At 53.6% G+C, this 18,230-nt stretch overlaps 5 protein-coding genes and 1 long non-coding RNA gene across 7 annotated transcripts; 5 read left to right on the top strand and 1 right to left on the bottom strand.

The window, feature by feature from the left end:
- Window positions 1-1,742: 1,742 nt before the first annotated feature.
- On the top strand, window positions 1,743-6,575 carry LOC107052805 (feather keratin 1-like). The gene is made up of 2 exons (XM_040696091.2): window positions 1,743-2,028; window positions 5,968-6,575. The coding sequence occupies exon 2, from the start codon at window positions 5,988-5,990 to the stop codon at window positions 6,282-6,284; it is 297 nt and encodes a 98-aa protein (XP_040552025.1). The 5' UTR covers window positions 1,743-2,028; window positions 5,968-5,987; the 3' UTR covers window positions 6,285-6,575.
- On the top strand, window positions 2,239-2,896 carry LOC121106476 (feather keratin 1-like). Its single transcript, XM_040696092.2, has one exon. It carries the CDS (start codon window positions 2,259-2,261, stop codon window positions 2,553-2,555), a length of 297 nt encoding a protein of 98 aa, XP_040552026.1. The 5' UTR covers window positions 2,239-2,258; the 3' UTR covers window positions 2,556-2,896.
- Window positions 6,228-11,301, bottom strand: LOC124418167. The gene is made up of 3 exons (XR_006936066.1): window positions 10,779-11,301; window positions 6,465-6,469; window positions 6,228-6,400 (listed from the first exon to the last, which is right to left on the bottom strand). It is a non-coding gene; the product is annotated as an uncharacterized LOC124418167 (long non-coding RNA).
- Window positions 10,361-10,657, top strand: LOC769491 (feather keratin 1-like). Its single transcript, NM_001277760.2, has one exon. It carries the CDS (start codon window positions 10,361-10,363, stop codon window positions 10,655-10,657), a length of 297 nt encoding a protein of 98 aa, NP_001264689.2.
- A 1,784-nt stretch (window positions 11,302-13,085) lies between the features above and the next one.
- On the top strand, window positions 13,086-14,064 carry LOC107052806 (feather keratin 1-like). The gene is made up of 2 exons (XM_015283191.4): window positions 13,086-13,198; window positions 13,407-14,064. Exon 2 carries the CDS (start codon window positions 13,427-13,429, stop codon window positions 13,721-13,723), a length of 297 nt encoding a protein of 98 aa, XP_015138677.2. The 5' UTR covers window positions 13,086-13,198; window positions 13,407-13,426; the 3' UTR covers window positions 13,724-14,064.
- A 2,669-nt stretch (window positions 14,065-16,733) lies between these two features.
- Window positions 16,734-17,731, top strand: LOC100858444 (feather keratin 1-like). Of its 2 annotated transcripts, XM_046916882.1 has the most exons (2): window positions 16,734-16,865; window positions 17,073-17,731. In XM_046916882.1, the coding sequence occupies exon 2, from the start codon at window positions 17,093-17,095 to the stop codon at window positions 17,387-17,389; it is 297 nt and encodes a 98-aa protein (XP_046772838.1). In that variant the 5' UTR covers window positions 16,734-16,865; window positions 17,073-17,092; the 3' UTR covers window positions 17,390-17,731. The 2 variants fall into 2 exon arrangements, with proteins under 2 accessions (XP_046772838.1, NP_001264692.1); NM_001277763.1 differs by lacking the exon at window positions 16,734-16,865 and having other exon boundaries at window positions 17,077-17,554.
- The last annotated feature ends 499 nt before the right edge of the window (window positions 17,732-18,230 follow it).

Here is an 18,230-nt window from a genome sequence, read left to right as displayed (position 1 = left end):
ACAGCACGGCGGAGATCAGGTCCAAAAATGGAGCTCTGGGGAATCCCACGCCTGATTGGCCACCCGCCTGATGTAACCACATTGGAAAAAACCCTTTGAGTTGGAAAACAGAGCCAACAAGTCACTCAATGCATTATGCATTTGTCTAGATGCATGCTGGACATTTTCCCCTGAAGGAGATGGAGAAAAACAGCATGAAAATCTTTGCTCAAGTTCATAGACATTGTGCCTATTAGGTTCGCTTCTTGAACAAAATGGGTGATGTTCTCTTGAAAGGATGTGCCATCATCTCCAAAGCAGGATACCCAGAATGCCCAGACCAGGCTTCCACGGCTGTTTGGAACTGGCAACTCCTCTAACAACAAAGACACAAACCATATTGCACAAGCGCCAAGCGATGACCTCACTGACTCCCTTTCTGTGCTTTGGCCACATCTTCCGCATACCCTAACATGAACGTGCAAAATGGCTCCTTTGGCCTCCGGTACTCTCACTTGACAGGTGCCGCTGGTGCCACATGGACGCGTCCTCAAGGAAAGGATGCAAAAAGGCAGAGTTGCTGGAAGAACAACACGTAACACATGACGCGCAAAACTACGTGATGCACAAGTATTGTGCAGCGTTGAGAGGAGATCCTCAACAGTCCACCAAATTTTTCCTCTTTCTCTTAAGATGTCCTATCACCATCAGACCACGTAAAAAGTTGGTTCCCCTTCCTGCCTGTAAGCTCCCTTCAAGCACAGGAAGGCCACAGCGAGATGTCCCTGGAGCCAACTCTTCTCCAGGCTGAACAAGCCCAACTCCAGCAGCCTTGCTTCACAGCAGATGTGCTCCAGCCCTTTCATCTTCTCTGTGGCCCTCCTCTGGACCCACTCCACACAGCACCCTCAGCATTCCTGGGTGACACCCAGCAGGCCTCGCACACTTCGGCACATCCAGTTGAACAGCCCTTCTGTGTCCTTTGCTCCATCTTCCTCAGAAAAAGAAGTACTGCTCACCTCAGCAGCAAGACACAAAGCACTCACCACAGATGAATGGGGGCACGCCAAGCACTCCTCAGCTATGCCCTTGACCACAATGGCCTGGAGTGGCTCATGACTGCATGCCCATGCAGCATGTATGCTTCTGATTTCTCTATGGAATCCCCAGATCCTTCCTGTAACTATCAAAGACTACGCAGAGCAATAATAGCCTCAGCCATGGTCACACAACTCAGCAGTGACCCCATAACCTCCGCTTCAGCCTTCCAGACCAACACCCTCCCGTTCAGCTCAGGGATTGCTACCTCTCACCCAGGCCTGAGAGGACTGCGTCCTGCCCTCATGAACAGCCCTCCTCTGCCTAAATAAGCTACAATCCCTACGGAAGCCCTAAGCTGAAACTACACAAAACAAACTAAACCAGTTCCCAAATAAAACCCTGATAGCACAAAGGGAACCGAGATCTCAATGAAGCACACCCAATGGGAAAGAGAGGGGCAAAGCACATGGAAAGGGAAATGGGACAAAAACAAGCAGGGAGCAAATGCCCCACAAGTAACAGGGACTCGTGCCAGACACACTTGGGAAGCGCAGAGCAGCCTGCTAAGGATGCCAGAAATGGGGTCCTCACCACACAAAGCAGTCACAGACCATAGAATCATAGAATCATAATGTAAGTGCTATGCCATGATCTCATCCCTTGTTCTACACATCTCCCGTGCTTTAGTTGCATCTTCCAACCACCCTCCCGAGACACACCTTGTGTATAAATCCACCAAAACAGTCACTCTCACTTAAAAACTGCCAACAGGGTCAAAGGATCAAATCCACCGCACAAGGAAATGAAAAGGGAGAGCTGTGGAAGGCAAACACACCCCACCTCATGCCTGACCGGGATATGGCACCCAACAGCTCCTCAACACACAGCACTGCCATGCGCAGAGGCTCTCTCCAAGCCCTCGGGCACTCACACAGCAGCATAAAAGCAGCCCTGCGCCTCGCTCCCTCACACCCTTCTCCTGACACCTTCTCCTCTGCACTCCTCCAGGTGAGCCTGCATCCCACTGCTCTCCTTCACACCCCCACCTGGCACAGCTCTCCACACCCCCTTATCCCCCAGACTCTGCAGCCTTTCTGCTCCCCCACTGGCACACTCCCCACAGCTCCACATCACACCCCTTTAATCCCTGCAAAGCCCACCGCAAAGCTCCTCACACCCCTCCAACACCCTCCGCTCACCCAACACCTTCTCTTCCAGAGACCCCCCAGCCCTCAGCCATGTCCTGCTCCGACCTCTGCCGCCCCTGCGGACCCACCCCGCTGGCTAACAGCTGCAACGAGCCCTGTGTCAGGCAGTGCCAGGACTCCCAGGTCGTCATCCAGCCTCCCGCCGTGGTGGTCACCCTGCCGGGACCCATCCTCAGCTCCTTCCCCCAGAACACCGCCGTCGGATCCTCCTCATCAGCTGCCGTGGGCAGCGAACTCAGCGCCCAGGGAGTGGCCATCTCCTCCGGCGGCTTCGGCTTCGGAGGCCTGGGCTGCTTCAACGGCTGGAGAGCCCGCTACCCCTGCTAAGGGCCTGCGCCCACACCCTCACAGCAACCACCACCACCCTGCAAGGCGCCTCATGCACTGAGGAGGCACCTCTGCCACTGGCAGCACATGGGATCAGCAGCTCTTCAACCATGGCTCTTCATTCCGGACAACAACGAAGCAAGCTGTGAAGGTCCCCAGACCACACTGCTTACAATGAGGGCCTCTGAATAATTTAATATCTTGTACGTTCTTCTCTAAATCCTTTTCTTTCTCTGGAAGGACGCTAATGCCCATGCGATATGCACCGACGGCCATGGCATTTTCACATGCTGCTCCTTCCTGTTCTTCTGTTTTCCTCAATAAAGTTCTCATGCATGCCAGCCTCAGATTTCTCCTCTTCCTTTCTTCAGCAAATGCTCTTCACACTTCTCCCACGACAAAGACATGGCTCAAGAGCCCATTTGGGTGGGTGCAAAGGGGCCCCATGACCTCCCCTGTCAAGGATGATAGCAACAAGAACAGTCGGGGCATCCACTGGGCTTCCAGCACATCACACAACATCTATGCTTGACCAAACAAAGTCCTGGGCATACCAAGGCCCTTCTGCCCATGCCCTCTGAAACAACCTCTCCATGGCAGCACATCTGAGCAGGATTCTCCAAGAGTGACCAAAAACAAAAAACAAAACAAAACAAAACAACAACAAAAACACACTCACAGAATCATTTACCTGTTAAAGAACTGGAAGTGACCACGCAGTACTACTCCCCTGCTCAAGCACACTCACCTACAGCTGTCAGACAACAAACACGTCCAGTCAGATTTTCAGTACCTCAAAGGATATGGACTACACAAACTATTCCGCTGGGTAACCTGCTCCACTGCTCGTCCCCCTCACAATGGAAAAAGCTCCCTTTCTCTTCCATGCAAGGTTCCCATTCAGTGCTGTCCACTGTCCTTTGTCCTGGTAGTGGACAGTAACATTAAGGTGATGGCTCCCTTTTTGTCCTTACTGAACATCCAGGATTAATACACAAGGATAAGAACTACCGAGAGCATGCTGGGGTCCTGGCTCAACACTGCCTGCACTCTCAGCTTCTCCACATGCTAAGGAGGCTCCAGGCCCATCAGAACTGGCGCAGCCTTGCAGCGGAATCACACCACTGTATTCCTGTCTGTCTTCACAGGGGAAAACCAAACAGAAACACCAACTCCAAGCGGCATCTTAGCAGTGCTGAACAGAAAGAAAAGAGTACATCCTCCAGAGTGATAGCGATGCTCTTCCCAATGGCCTTCTGGAGAACGGGGACCTCTTTTGGCACGAGGCTCCATTGCTGCCTCACCATCACTTTGCTCACCAACAGCAACACCAGGTCCTCCTCAGCAAAGCTGGCTGCCACCCTCTCATTTCTATTGTTCTGCACTACTGCTTCCCATTTGCTGGACTTCACTTTGCCCCTTCTGCTACTTCAGGATGTCTTTCTCTGACACATAGCCCAGCCTCCACATCCCTCGCCAAGGTGGACTATTCACCCGAGGCATCAGCTGCTCCTTCCCATCTTCGAGCATTTGCAAAATCACTGGGATCAATACCATCACCCAACATCTTAATGCACATGCTGAACACTGTTGGCTTTACTGCCAAGTCTTGACACAGTCGGAACACTTCACCGGACTGCAGCATTCAGTCTCTTCCAAGTCCACCCAAGGTGTCCACTTTGAGGGCTTCCCTGGGATCATGTCTTGCGAGGAAGCCTCAATGCCTTTACTCAAGGCAAGGCAATGTTCTGCCACGGCACCCATCATCCACCAGGCAGATCACTCCAGCATAGAAGAAACTGAGGTGGCTTTGTAAATCCACTGCTTTTTGGGAGGATTTCCTCCCCGGTGACTAACATCAGGTCAACCAGCGTGCAGCTTCTCACAGCTTCCTTCTTCTCTTCAAGAATGCAGGAGTGGGACGAGTCTCTAACATTCCTCAGGAATCATTCCTATTCAGCATGAACATTCAGGGGCAACTGAGAAGGGCCTTACAAAGACATCAGACACGTCCCTCAGCATCTCTGGGAGAATTTCCTCACATCCCGTAGTCTGAGGCACACGCAGGTGCACAGCTTCCTCATCTCACCCAGCAACAAGCACCACACGTCTGTGGGACAGCCTGCATCAAGTGACCGTGGCTGAGCAGAGGCATGCCTTGCCATCGATCCATCCTGTGGTATTCACACATCAACACATGTTGCATAGGGACCTACACGTTGCAGCCCCAGGAAGCACCTACGCCTCCTGCACCCTTCCAAAATGGCCAAATCCTTTTCTGAGTGCCCTACGCTGAGCACAGAAAGGGCAGCGCTCCTTGACACTCAACGCAATTATCAACCCAAACACTTGGGCTCAACACACTCCCCAGTTCTTAAAGTACCACCCACCCACTGCCTCTCTGCGCACTCAGTGCCTTTCCCACATCCCACCGGGCAGCACAAATGGAACTCCAGGTGGCACCGTGTCAGACCAAAGCCCAGGCTTTCATGTCCATGACCCAGGAAAAGGCGGCATACAGAGAGGACACTGGGACCTTTCTGAAAGCACGGCAGTACTCCCAGCACCAACAGTCCTGGCAGCTCTGACCCAGCCCCGCACAGACAGCGTCCTGCTCTGCCTGCCCACCCCAGGCACACAGCAGGCAGCCTCCTTTCTCCAGGTGCACCTCTGCAGGCACCAGGGGCAGCAGCCACCCATGCAGCACTCCCAGGGAAAGGGAGAAGCTGCAGGCTGATTTGTGAGGTGGGCTGAAAGCAGGGATGGACGGAATGCCGTTCTAGTGGATCAAGTACAACAGGCACAGCTGAGAACCCTGCAGCAGCTGACAAAGGACGCCACGTGATGGTGTACCCACCTCACAACACAGCCACAAACCACCACGCAAAAGTGCCACGCGGTGACCTCACTCCTGATAGCCACCACTCACACTTTCAGCTTGCGGAGACTCAAATACCATTCCCACTGGAACACTGCCGACAGGGTCAAAGGAACACAACCACAAGGAAGCCTCGTTGGAAGACAAAAACACATCACCACATGACTGGTCAGGCATTGGCACGCAAGACCTGCTCGCTGCACAATGCTGCCATGCGCAGACGCTCTCTCTGAGCCCTCAGGCTCTTGCACAGCAGCATAAAAGCCGGCCCTGTGCCTCGCATCCTCACACCCTTCTCCTGACACCTTCTCCTCTGCGCTCCTCCAGGTAAGCCTACACCCGGCTCCCTTTCTCCCCCTGCTGCACCTGGCCCAGCTCTCCACACCCCGATGCCCCCACACTCAGCAGCCCTACCATCTCCCCACCTCCATGCTCCCCACAGCCCCACACCATGCCACCCCTCTCCATAGGTCACCTCACAACAGCTCTTCACGCCACCAACACCCTCCGCTCACCCAACACCTTCTCTTCCAGGGACCCTCCACCCCACAGCCATGTCCTGCTCCAACCTCTGCCGCCCCTGCGGACCCGCCCCGCTGGCTAACAGCTGCAACGAGCCCTGTGTCAGGCAGTGCCAGGACTCCCAGGTCGTCATCCAGCCTTCCACCGTGGTGGTCACCCTGCCGGGACCCATCCTCAGCTCCTTCCCCCAGAACACCGCCGTCGGATCCTCCTCATCAGCTGCCGTGGGCAGTGAACTCAGCGCCCAGGGAGTGGCCATCTCCTCCGGCGGCTTCGGCTTCGGAGGCCTGGGCTGCTTCAACGGCTGGAGAGCCCGCTACCCCTGCTAAGGGCCTGCGCCCACACCCTCACAGCAACCTCCTGCACCCTGCAAGGCGCCTCATGCACTGAGCTCTCATCTCTCTGTCACTGATGGCACATGGGCTCACCAGCCATGGCTCCTCTTCTCATGTCACCAAACAGGGAAGCATGGAACAACATCAGACCTTGCCGCCAGGAAACATGACCACCTCAACTTTCTTCTTTCTTTTCATTTGAAATTGTGCTCTTTCCACCTGGTGATCTCCAACTGGATCCTTCCTTTTAGTGTGTTTCTCTCAATAAAGTTCACATGCTCTTCAGCCACAGAGTCCTCCTCTTCATTCCTTCGCACGATGCCCTTTCCACTTCACCCACTGCAAAGACATGGCTCTAGAAACCATCCTGTCTGGTACAAAAGGGCCCCAAGACCTCCTCTTGCATCCATGTCACCAACAACAGCATTGATGGCTTGCAGACAGCCTTCATCTCATAATAAAGTACCTACACCTACCCAAAGATTGGGGCACACTGAGGCTCTTCTCATACAGCATCACAGAGCTCGCTAGACCAGCACCACACGTGAGCGGACAGCATCCTGCTCTCACAAACAGCCCTCCTCTGCCGGCTTGGACAGCTGCAAGGAGGGCCCCAGGCAGGCACGGCACAAAACAGGCAGCCTCCGTGCTCCCACCTACAACATTCCAACATCAAGGGGCATCCAGCCAGCCATGTAGCACACCCAGAGAGAGAGACAAGAGCGAAAGGCTGTCTAACGAGCTGCAATGAGCTCAGGGAGGGAACAAATGCAGGGGAATCAGAGAATACCCAAGGATGTTGGGAGGGACCCACAGCGATAACTGAGTCCAACTCATGCCTCCACACTGCACTCCTTCAAAATTAAAAGGTAGATCTGAAAGCATTGTCCAAATGCTTCTTGAACTCCGGCAGCCTTAGTGCTTGTGCACTGCCCTGGGAAGCCTGTCCCATGCTCACTACCCACTGGTGCAGAACCTTTCCCTAACCCCCCACTTGACCCTACACTCACACAGCTCCATGCTATTCCCACAGGAGCTGTTCCTGTCACCAGACAGCAGAGCAGCCCTTCCTCTCCCCTGTGTGGAGATGCAGGCGGGCATGAGGGATGCCCTCAGTCTCTGCTCGGCAGAAAAATCCAAGGAAGTTCAGTTCCTTCATAGCTTCCATCTTCTTTGTATCCCTCCTCAGGACACTAGACAATACTTTTATGTCCTTCTTGCACCGTTGATGTCAAAAGTAAAAACAAGACTTGAGGTGAAGCTGGACAGAGAAGAGTGGGACAATCCCTTCCCTATTCTGCTAGCAGCGCTGGGCCCGATGTACACCAGGGAATGGTCAGCACTACCGGGGGCTGCCAGGACACACTGCTGACTCAGATTCAACCTGACATCAACCAGAAAGTCCAGATCTCTTTTTGAGGAGCTGATTTTCAGCCTCTTCTCTCCAGATCCTCTTCTGTCCAGGGGATTCTGCAACCAGGTGCAGAATCCAGCATATCCTCTTGTCCAACTTCATGCCGTTGCTGATGGCCCAGCCATCTGGTCTCTCAAGAGCTCTCTCCATGGCCTCCCTATCCCTTGAGACTCAACAGCTGCTCCGTATTTAACATCTACAGACTTCTTAATTTGTACGCATTTGAGTCCTGCATTCAGATCATTTATCAAAACATGGAAGAGAACAGTCCCAAAATCCCGCTCAGAGAAATCCAACACCTGACCGGCCACCAGCCTGATGTAACCACACCTAATGAGTACTGTTGATATGGACATCCGAGGCACCCATTCACTCAACATATTATATCTTGGTCTATAACTGTGCTAGAGAGTTTCTACACACGGATACGGTGAAAAACACTATGAATAACTTTGCTGAAGATTATAGAAATTACACCTATTAAGTTCCCTTGGTGAACAACATGGGTATTCGTCTCAGAAAAGGAAGTGCCCTCATGTCAAAACAAGAATACCTCGAATGCCCAGACCAGGCTTCCTCTAACAACAAAGACACAAACCGTATTGCACAAGTGCCAAGCAATGATCTCACTGACAACACTGCTCCTTTTGGAGTGTTTGGCCATTTCTTCTGCGTGTCCTGACACGAGGGCTCCAGATTGCTCCTTTTGCCTCCAGTACTCTCCCTTGGAATGCGCCACCAGTGCCAAATGGACACGTCCTCAAGAAAAGGATGCAAAAATTTAGAGTTGCAGGAAGAACAACGCATACCGCATGACATGTAAAACTACGTGACACAAGAGTAGCTCGCAGCACTAAGAGAGGGCCCTTAACATTCCCCTTTGGGGTAAGCATGAGGGACTCGCCTCCAACTACACCTGGTGCCCCCATCACAAGGCTCTGGGCCCCGGCCTTTCAGCCAGCAGCTTTCAGTCCACCTTGATCTCCACCTGTCTAACCCGTACTGGCTCAGCTTCTGGATGAGTATGGCATGTCCAATCATATAATTCTAGAAATACGGACTGGTAAAGTTTGGAAGGAATCTTAACAATTATCCCTCCCGTGGGCTGATGGCCAACCACCGGGTCATGGACCAGGACCCAACCTTGAACTCCTCCAAAGATGAAGAACCCACAAGTTGACTGGGCAGCCTGTGCCAGGGCCTCACCGCTGCCTCAGTCAAGAATATCTTCCTTTCATCTAAACCAAATTTCCCCTCACTCCATGAAAATGTGCTATTGCTGACATAGCACGTAAAAAGTTGTTTCCCCTCCTGCCTGTAAGCTCCCTTCAAGTCCTGGAAGGGCACAGAGAGGTCTCGCTGGTGCCTTCTCTCACACAGGCTGAACAAACCCAACTCCAGCAGCCTTTCTGCACAGCAGATGTGCTCCAGCCCTTTCATCTTCTCCGTGGCCCTCCTCCGGATCCGCTCCACGCAGCTCCCTCAGCATTCCTGGGTGACACTCAGCAGGCCTCACACACTTCGGCACATCCAGTTGAACAGCCCCTCTTTCTACTTCGCTCCATCTTCCTCAGAAAAAGCAGTACTGCTGAGCTCAGCAGCAAGCCACAAACCACACCACTCAGATGAACAAGGCCATGCCCTACACTCAAAAGCCATGCCCTTGACCACATGTCCTCAACTGCCTCATGGCCACACTACACATTAACATCCAAACCAACCAAGGACAGATAATCTCAACTACACAAATAGCCCTCCTGTGTCTAAAAATACTAAATCCCCCGTGGATGGCATGAAGCTGTAACAGCACAAATCAGGATGCCTCCTTTCTGCAAAACACAATTTTCAAAGCAAAGGGGGAACCAAGACGCCGACGCAATGCAGAAGAAAGCAGAACGAAAGCTAATTCAGAAAAAGACAGGTAAGGAGGAAATACAATGCAAGTGGCAGCGTCTCATGGCAAATATACCCGGAAAACTCGGAATAGCTCTCTGAAAATGCCAGGAATGGAGTCCACACCATACAGTGCAGCCACAAACGCCACCACATGCGCACCACATGATGACACCACATGATGACATCACCACATGATGACATCACTGCTCCTCCAGTGCTTTGGAAAAGCCTTCAAACAACCTCCATGAGATGCGCCCTCCACGTAACTCCCTACGAACTCAAAACGACCGACAGGATCAAAGGAACACAGCAACCACACAAGGAAATGAAAAAAAGCACAGTGGGAAGGCAAACACACCCCACCTCATGACTGACCAGGCTCTGGCACGTGGCAGAAGCTCTCTGCACAATGCTGCCATGCGCAGATGCTCTCTCCAAGCCCTCGGGCACTCACACAGCAGCATAAAAGCAGCCCTGTGCCTCGCTCCCTCACACCCTTCTCCTGACACCTTCTCCTCTGCGCTCCTCCAGGTGAGCCTGCACACCACAGCCCTCCTTTAAACACTCCACCTGGCCAAGCTCTCCACACCCCTTGCCCCCAGACTAGGTAGCCATCCTGCTCCCCCACTACCACACTCCCCACAGCTCCACATCACGCCCCTTTAATCCCTGCAAAGCCCACCGCAAAGCTCCTCACACCCCTCCAACACCCTCTGCTCACCCAACACCTTCTCTTCCAGAGACCCTCCACCCCTCAGCCATGTCCTGCTACGACCTCTGCCGCCCCTGCGGACCCACCCCGCTGGCTAACAGCTGCAACGAGCCCTGTGTCAGGCAGTGCCAGGACTCCCAGGTCGTCATCCAGCCTTCCACCGTGGTGGTCACCCTGCCGGGACCCATCCTCAGCTCCTTCCCCCAGAACACCGCCGTCGGATCCTCCTCATCAGCTGCCGTGGGCAGCGAACTCAGCGCCCAGGGAGTGGCCATCTCCTCCGGCGGCTTCGGCTTCGGAGGCCTGGGCTGCTTCAACGGCTGGAGAGCCCGCTACCCCTGCTAAGGGCCTGCGCCCACACCCTCACAGCAACCTCCTGCACCCTGCAAGGCGCCTCATGCACTGAGCTCTCATCTCTGCGTCACTGATGGCACATGGGCTCACCAGCCATGGCTCCTCTTCTCACGCAAGCAGGGAACAGCGTCACACCACGCTGTCTGGAAACATCAGCACTGCAGATTTCTCCTTTCTTTGCACCTTAAGTTGTGCCCTTTATACCTCGCCATCTCCAAGCGGATCCTTCCTTTTCTTGAATTTTCCTCAATAAAAATCTCATGCATGCCAGCCTCAGAGTCCTCCTCTTACTTTCTTGGCCCAATGCTCTTTCCCCTTCACCCGCTACAAAGACATGGCTCTAGAAATAAGCATCTTGGGTCCAAAGGGCCCCAGGACCTCCTCTCAGTACCTTGGCACCAACAAGAGCTCTGGTGGCTAGCAGACGGCCTTCATCTCATCACATATTATCCACACTTGTACAAAGAAAGTCAAATAGCACAATTGCACTGCTCAAGCCCAGTCAGGAAGAGCAGGATGTCCACAATCGGATCCAGTCCTAGAATCATAGAATCACAGAATCACCAAGGTTGGAAAAGACCCACAGGATCACCCAGTCCAACCATCCACACATCACCAATAGTTCTCATTAAGCCATGTCTCTCAACACAAACGTTCCTTGAACACCTCCAGGTGCGACGACTCCACCACCTCTCTGGGCAGCCCATTCCAGTGCCTGACCACCCTTTCAGAGAAGTAGTATTTCCTAACGTACAGCCTGAACCTTCCCTGGCGCAGCTTGAAGCCATTCCCTCTAGTCCTATCACTAGTCACACGAGAGAAGAGGCTGACCCCCAGCTCACTACAACCTCCCTTCAGGTAGTTATAGAGAGCAATAATGTCTCCCCTGAGCCTCCTCTCCTCCAGACTGAACAATCCCAGCTCCTTCAGCCGCTCCTCATAAGGCCTGTGCTCCAGACCCCTCACCAGCTTTGTTGCCCTTGTCTGGACACCATCCAGGGCCTTTATGTCTTTCTTGCAGTGAGGGGCCCAAAACTGGACACAGTACTCGAGGTGCGGCCACACCAGGATGGAGTAAAGAGGGATGATCACTTCCCTGCTCCTGCTGGCAACACTAATTCTGATACACGCCAGGATGCCTTCTTGGTTATACGGGCACACTGATGGCTCGTGTTCAGTCAAGCATCAACCAATACCCCCAGGTCCCTTTCCTCTACACAGTCTTCCAGCCACTCTGCCCCAGGCCTGTAGCATTGCCTGGGGGTGTTGTGGCCAAAGTGCAGGACCCGGCACTTGGTCTTGTTGAACCTCATCCCATTGGCCTCAGCCCAGCTATCTTGGACCGCTGAAGGCAAAGCTGAACACAGTAGTTGAGGTGAGGCCACAGCAGCACAGAGCACAGTGGGACAAGGCCACTGGCAGTTCTCATCTTGATACACCCCAGGATATGGTCGGTCCTATTGGCTGCCAGGGCACATGGCTGACACAGATTCAACTTGACATCATCCAGAACCTCCTGATCTCCTTCTGTTGGGCTGCTCTTAAGTCTCTCATCCCCAAATACCCACATATCTCTCAGGTATCCCCATTTCAGGCGCAGAATCAAGCTCTTGCTCTCGTTCAACTTCATGCCATTGGTGATGGCCCAGCCCTCTGCGCTCTCAAGAGCTCTCCCAACGCCTCCGTACTACTGAGAGTCAGCTGCTCATCCCTAATTACTGTCATCCACAAACTTCTTGCTTGGTACGCATTCAAATCCTGCATCCAGATCATTTAGTACAACATGAAAGAGAACAGATGCAAACATGGAGCTCTGGGGAGTCTGACACCTGACTGGCCACCTGCCTGATGCAACCATAACAAGTAACAGTCTTTGACTTGGGCTTGGCAGCCACCAGATCACTCAACATATCATGTATTTGCCTAGATATATGTTGGAGAATTTCTCCAGAAGAATTTGGAGAAAAACACTATGAATATCATTGCTAAAGGTCATAGAAAAGACACCTATTGGGTTCCCTTGGTGAACAACATGGGTATGCATCTCAGAAAAGGAAGTGCCATTATTTCTGAACAAGCATACCTAGAATGCTCAGACCAGGCTTCCATGGATATTTGGAATTGGGAACTCTGCTAACAACAAAAACATAAAGCATACTACCCAAGTGCCAAGCGATGACGTCACTGACAACACAGCTCCCATTCAGTGTTTTGGCCACTTCTTTGGCGTGCCATGACACAAACGTTGAAGATCACCCCTTTGGCCTCCAATACTGTCACTTGAAAGGTGCCGCCAGTGCCAAAAGGACACGTCCTCATGAGAAGGACATGAAAAGGCGGAGTTGCTGGAAGGAGAACACACATCAAATGACTGGCAACACTACGTCATGCAAGAGCTGCACCTGCACAATGCTGCCATGCGCAGAGGCTCACTCCAAGCCCTCAGGCACCCACACAGCAGCATAAAAGCCAGTCCTGCGCCTCACTCCCTCACACCCTTCTCCTGACACCTTCTCCTGTGCACTCCTTCAGGTGAGCCTGCACTCTGTTGCTTTTCTTCCTATATCCCAGCTGGCCCAGCTCTCCACAACCCTGTGCCCTCAGACTCTGCTGCCTTCCCACCATCTCCCCACTGCCACACTCCTTACACTCCACAATATGCCTCCTTGCTCCATGGGTCACCTCAGCACAGCTCCTGTCTCTCCCAACAAAGCTGCTCATCCAACATGTTCTCTTCCAGGGACCCTCCACTCCACAGCCATGTCCTGCTCCAACCTCTGCCGCCCCTGCGGACCCACCCCGCTGGCTAACAGCTGCAACGAGCCCTGTGTCAGGCAGTGCCAGGACTCCCAGGTCGTCATCCAGCCTTCCACCGTGGTGGTCACCCTGCCGGGACCCATCCTCAGCTCCTTCCCCCAGAACACCGCCGTCGGATCCTCCTCATCAGCTGCCGTGGGCAGCGAACTCAGCGCCCAGGGAGTGGCCATCTCCTCCGGCGGCTTCGGCTTCGGAGGCCTGGGCTGCTTCAACGGCTGGAGAGCCCTCTACCCCTGCTAAGGGCCTGCGCCCACACCCTCACAGCAACCACCACCACCCTGCAAGGCGCCTCATGCACTGAGGAGGCACCTCTGCCACTGGTAGCACATGGGATCAGCAGCTCTTCAACCACGTCTCTTCATTCAGGACAACAATGACGCAAGCTGTGAAGGTCCCCAGACCACACTGCTTACAATGAGGGCCTCTGAATAATTTAATATCTTGCACGTTCTTCTCTGGATCCTTTTCTTTCTCTGGAAGGATGCTGATGGCCATGCGATACGGACTTATGGCCATGGCATTTTCACTTGCTGCTCCTTCCAGCTCTTCTATTTTCCTCAATAAAGTTCTCATGCATGCCAGCCTCAGATTTCTCCTCTTCCTTTCTTCAGCAAACGCTCCTCACACTTCTCCCACTACAAAGACATGGCTCAAGAGCCCATTTGGGTGGGTCCAAAGGGGCCCCATGACCTCCCCTATCAGGGATGGTACCAACAAGAACAGTCGGGGCATCCACTGGGCTTCCAGCACATCACACATCATCTATGCTTGACCAAACAAAGTCCTGGGCATACCAAGGCCCTTCTACCCATGCCCTCTGAAACAACCTCTCCATGGCAGCACACTCCAGCACGGTTCTCCCACAGTGACAACAGAAACGAACAGAATCATTTACCTGTTAAAGAACTGGCAGTGACCACGCAGTACTACTCCCCTGCTCAAGCACACTCACCTACAGCTGTCAGACAACGAACACGTCCAGTCAGATTTCCAGTACCTCAAAGGATACGGACTACACAGAGTATTCCGCTGGGTAACCTGTTCCACTGCTCGTCCCACTCACAATGGAAAAAGCTCCCTTTCTCTTCCAAGCAAGGTTCAAATCAGTGCTGTCCACTGTCCTTTGTCCTGGTAGTGGACAGTAACGCAAAGGTGATGGCTCCCTTTCCATCCTACCCGAACATCCGGGATTAATACACAAGGATAAGAACTACCGAGAGCATCCTGGGGTCCTGGCTCAACACTGCCTGCACTCTCAGCTTCTCCACATGCTAAGGAGGCTCCAGGCCCATCAGAACTGGCACAGCCTTGCAGCGGAATCACACCACTGTATTCCTGTCTGCCTTCACAGGGGAAAACTGAACAGAAACACCAACTCCAAGCAGCATCTTATCAGTGCTGAACAGAAATAAAACAGACCATCCTCCAGTGTGATAGCGATCCTGTTCCCAATGGCCTTCTGGAGAACGGGGACCTCTTTTGCCACGAGGCTCCATTGCTGCCTCACCATCACTTTGCTCAGCAACAGCAACACCAGGTCCTCCTCAGCAAAGCTGGCTGCCACCCTCTCATTTCTATTGTCCGGCACTACTGCTTCCCATTTGCTGGACTTCGCCCCTTCTGCTGATTCAGGATGTCTTTCTCTGACACATAGCCCAGCCTCCACATCCCTCGCCAAGGTTGACTCTTCACACAAGGCATCAGCTGCTCCTTCCCATCTTTGAGCATTTGCAAACTCACTGGGATCAATACCATCACCCAACATCTTAATGCACATGCTGAACGCTGTCGGCTTTATTGCCAAGACTTGACACAGTCGGAACACTTCACCGGACTGCGGCATTCAGCCACTTCCAATCCCACCCAAGGTGTCCACTTTGACAGCTTCCCTGGGATCATGTCATGCGAGGAAGCCTCAATGCCTTCACTCAAGGCTAGGCGATCCACTGCCACGGCACCCATCATCCACCAGGCAGATCACTCCAGCACAGAAGAAACTGAGGTGGCTTTGTAAATCCACTGCTTTCTGGGAGGATTTCCTCCCCGGTGACTAACATCAGGTCAACCAGCCTGCAGCTTCTCACAGCTTCCTTCTTCTCTTCAAGAATGCAGGAGTGGGACGAGTCTCTAACATTCCTCAGGAATCACTCCTATTCAGCATGAACTTTCAAAGGCAACTGAGAAGGGCCTTACAAAGACATCAGACACGTCCCTCAGCATCTCTGGGAGAATTTCCTCACGTCCCGTAGTCTGAGGCACACGCAGGTGCACAGCTTCCTCATCTCACCCAGCAACAAGCACCACGCGCCTGTGGGACAGCCTGCATCAAGTGACCGTGGCTGAGCAGAGGCATGCCTTGCCATCAATCCATCCTGTGGTATTCACACATCACCACACGGACCTACACGTTGCAGCCCCAGGAAGCACCTACGCCTCCTGCACCCCTCCAGAATGTCCAAATCCTTTTCTAAGTGCCCTACGCTGAGCACAGAAAGGGCAGCGCTCCTTGACACTCAACGCAATTATCAACCCAAACACTTGGGCTCAACACACTCCCCAGTTCTTAACGTACTACTCACCCACTGCCTCTCTGCGCACTCAGTGCCTTTCCCACATCCCACCGGGCAGCACAAATGGAACTCCAGGTGGCACCGTGTCAGACCAAAGCCCAGGCTTTCATGTCCATGAGCCAGGAAAAGGCGGCATACAGAGAGGACACTGGGACCAGGAACAGTCCTGGCAGCTCTGACCCAGCCCCGCACAGACAGCGTCCTGCTCTGCCTGCCCGCCCCAGGCACACAGCAGGCAGCCTCCTTTCTCCAGGTGCACCTCTGCAGGCACCAGGGGCAGCAGCCACCCATGCAGCACTCCCAGGGAAAGGGAGAAGCTGCAGCCAGATTAGTGAGGTGGGATGAAAGCAGGGAAGGAGGGAATGCAGTTCTAGTGGATCAAGTACAACAGGCACAGCTGAGAACCCTGCAGCAGCTGACAAAGGACGCCACGTGATGGTGTACCCACCTCACAACACAGCCACAAACCACCACGCAAAAGTGCCACGCGGTGACCTCACTCCTGATAGCCACCACTCACACTTTCAGCATGCGGAGACTCAAATACCATTCCCACTGGAACACTGCCGACAGGGTCAAAGGAACACAACCACAAGAGAAGGAAATTATAAGGAAGCCTCGTTGCAAGACAAAAACACATCACCACATGACTGGTCAAGCATTGGCACGCAAGACCTGCTCGCTGCACAATGCTGCCATGCGCAGATGCTCTCTCCGAGCCCTCAGGCTCTCGCACAGCAGCATAAAAGCCGGCCCTGTGCCTCGCATCCTCACACCCTTCTCCTGACACCTTCTCCTCTGTGCTTCTCCAGGTAAGCCTACACCCGGCTCCCTTTCTCCCCCTGCTGCACCTGGCCCAGCTCTCCACACCCTGATGCCCCCACACTCAGCAGCCCTACCATCTCCCCACCTCCATGCTCCCCACAGCCCCACACCATGCCTCCTCTTTCCATTGGTCACCTCACAACAGCTCTTCACGCCACCAACACCCTCCGCTCACCCAACACCTTCTCTTTCAGAGACCCTCCACCCCACAGCCATGTCCTGCTCCGACCTCTGCCGCCCCTGCGGACCCACCCCGCTGGCTAACAGCTGCAACGAGCCCTGTGTCAGGCAGTGCCAGGACTCCCAGGTCGTCATCCAGCCTCCCGCCGTGGTGGTCACCCTGCCGGGACCCATCCTCAGCTCCTTCCCCCAGAACACCGCCGTCGGATCCTCCTCATCAGCTGCCGTGGGCAGCGAACTCAGCGCCCAGGGAGTGGCCATCTCCTCCGGCGGCTTCGGCTTCGGAGGCCTGGGCTGCTTCAACGGCTGGAGAGCCCGCTACCCCTGCTAAGGGCCTGCGCCCACACCCTCACAGCAACCTCCTGCACCCTGCAAGGCGCCTCATGCACTGAGCTCTCATCTCCGTGTCACTGATGGCATATGGGATCAGAACCTCCTTAACCATGGCTCTTCATTCATGATAGGAAAAGGCAGGCAGGGATGGAGGCCACACCACACTGCATGTATTCAGGCCCGTGACAAATTTTATCGTCTTCCACATTCTTTTCTGCCTCCCTCTCTTTCTGTGGAAGGAGGCTGATGGTCACATCCCATGTGCTTAAATCCCTGGCCCTTTCTCTTGGCACTCCTTCCTTCTCATTTGTGTTCCTCAATAAATTTCTCATGCATGCCAGCCTCAGATGCCTTTTCTTCTTTTCTCTGCACGATGATTTCCCACTTCACCCACTACAGAGGTACGGCTCTAGAATCCATCAGGGTGGGTAGAAAGGACCCCAGAACCTCCTCGCACTGGGATATTAGCAACTACAACTCAGGTGCACACTGGCTGGGATTACAGCACATCATTCAGGATTAACCACCAAGCAGGAACTAATGATTCCTGGGTCACCCATGCCAAGGACCCCAAGTCAACAAAGCGTTAAGGTTGGAAAGACCTCCAAGATCACCAAGTCCAACCCCAACCCATCCACGCTACGCCCATTGACCACATCCCTGAGAGCCCCATCTCCATAGTTATTGAGCACACCCAGGTATGGTGATTCCACCTCCCTGGGCAGCCGGTTCCAATGCCTAACCACTCTTTCAGAGAAGAAACTCTTCCTAATATCCAACCTGAACCTCCGCTGGCACAATTTAAGGCCATTACCTTAAATACCATTCTATTGCTCTTA

The sequence above is a fragment of the Gallus gallus genome, chromosome 2 (assembly GCF_016699485.2).
Source record: "Gallus gallus isolate bGalGal1 chromosome 2, bGalGal1.mat.broiler.GRCg7b, whole genome shotgun sequence".
In the NCBI taxonomy this organism is placed as follows: Eukaryota; Metazoa; Chordata; class Aves; order Galliformes; family Phasianidae; genus Gallus; species Gallus gallus.
This window is presented reverse-complemented; position numbering and strand designations above follow the sequence as displayed.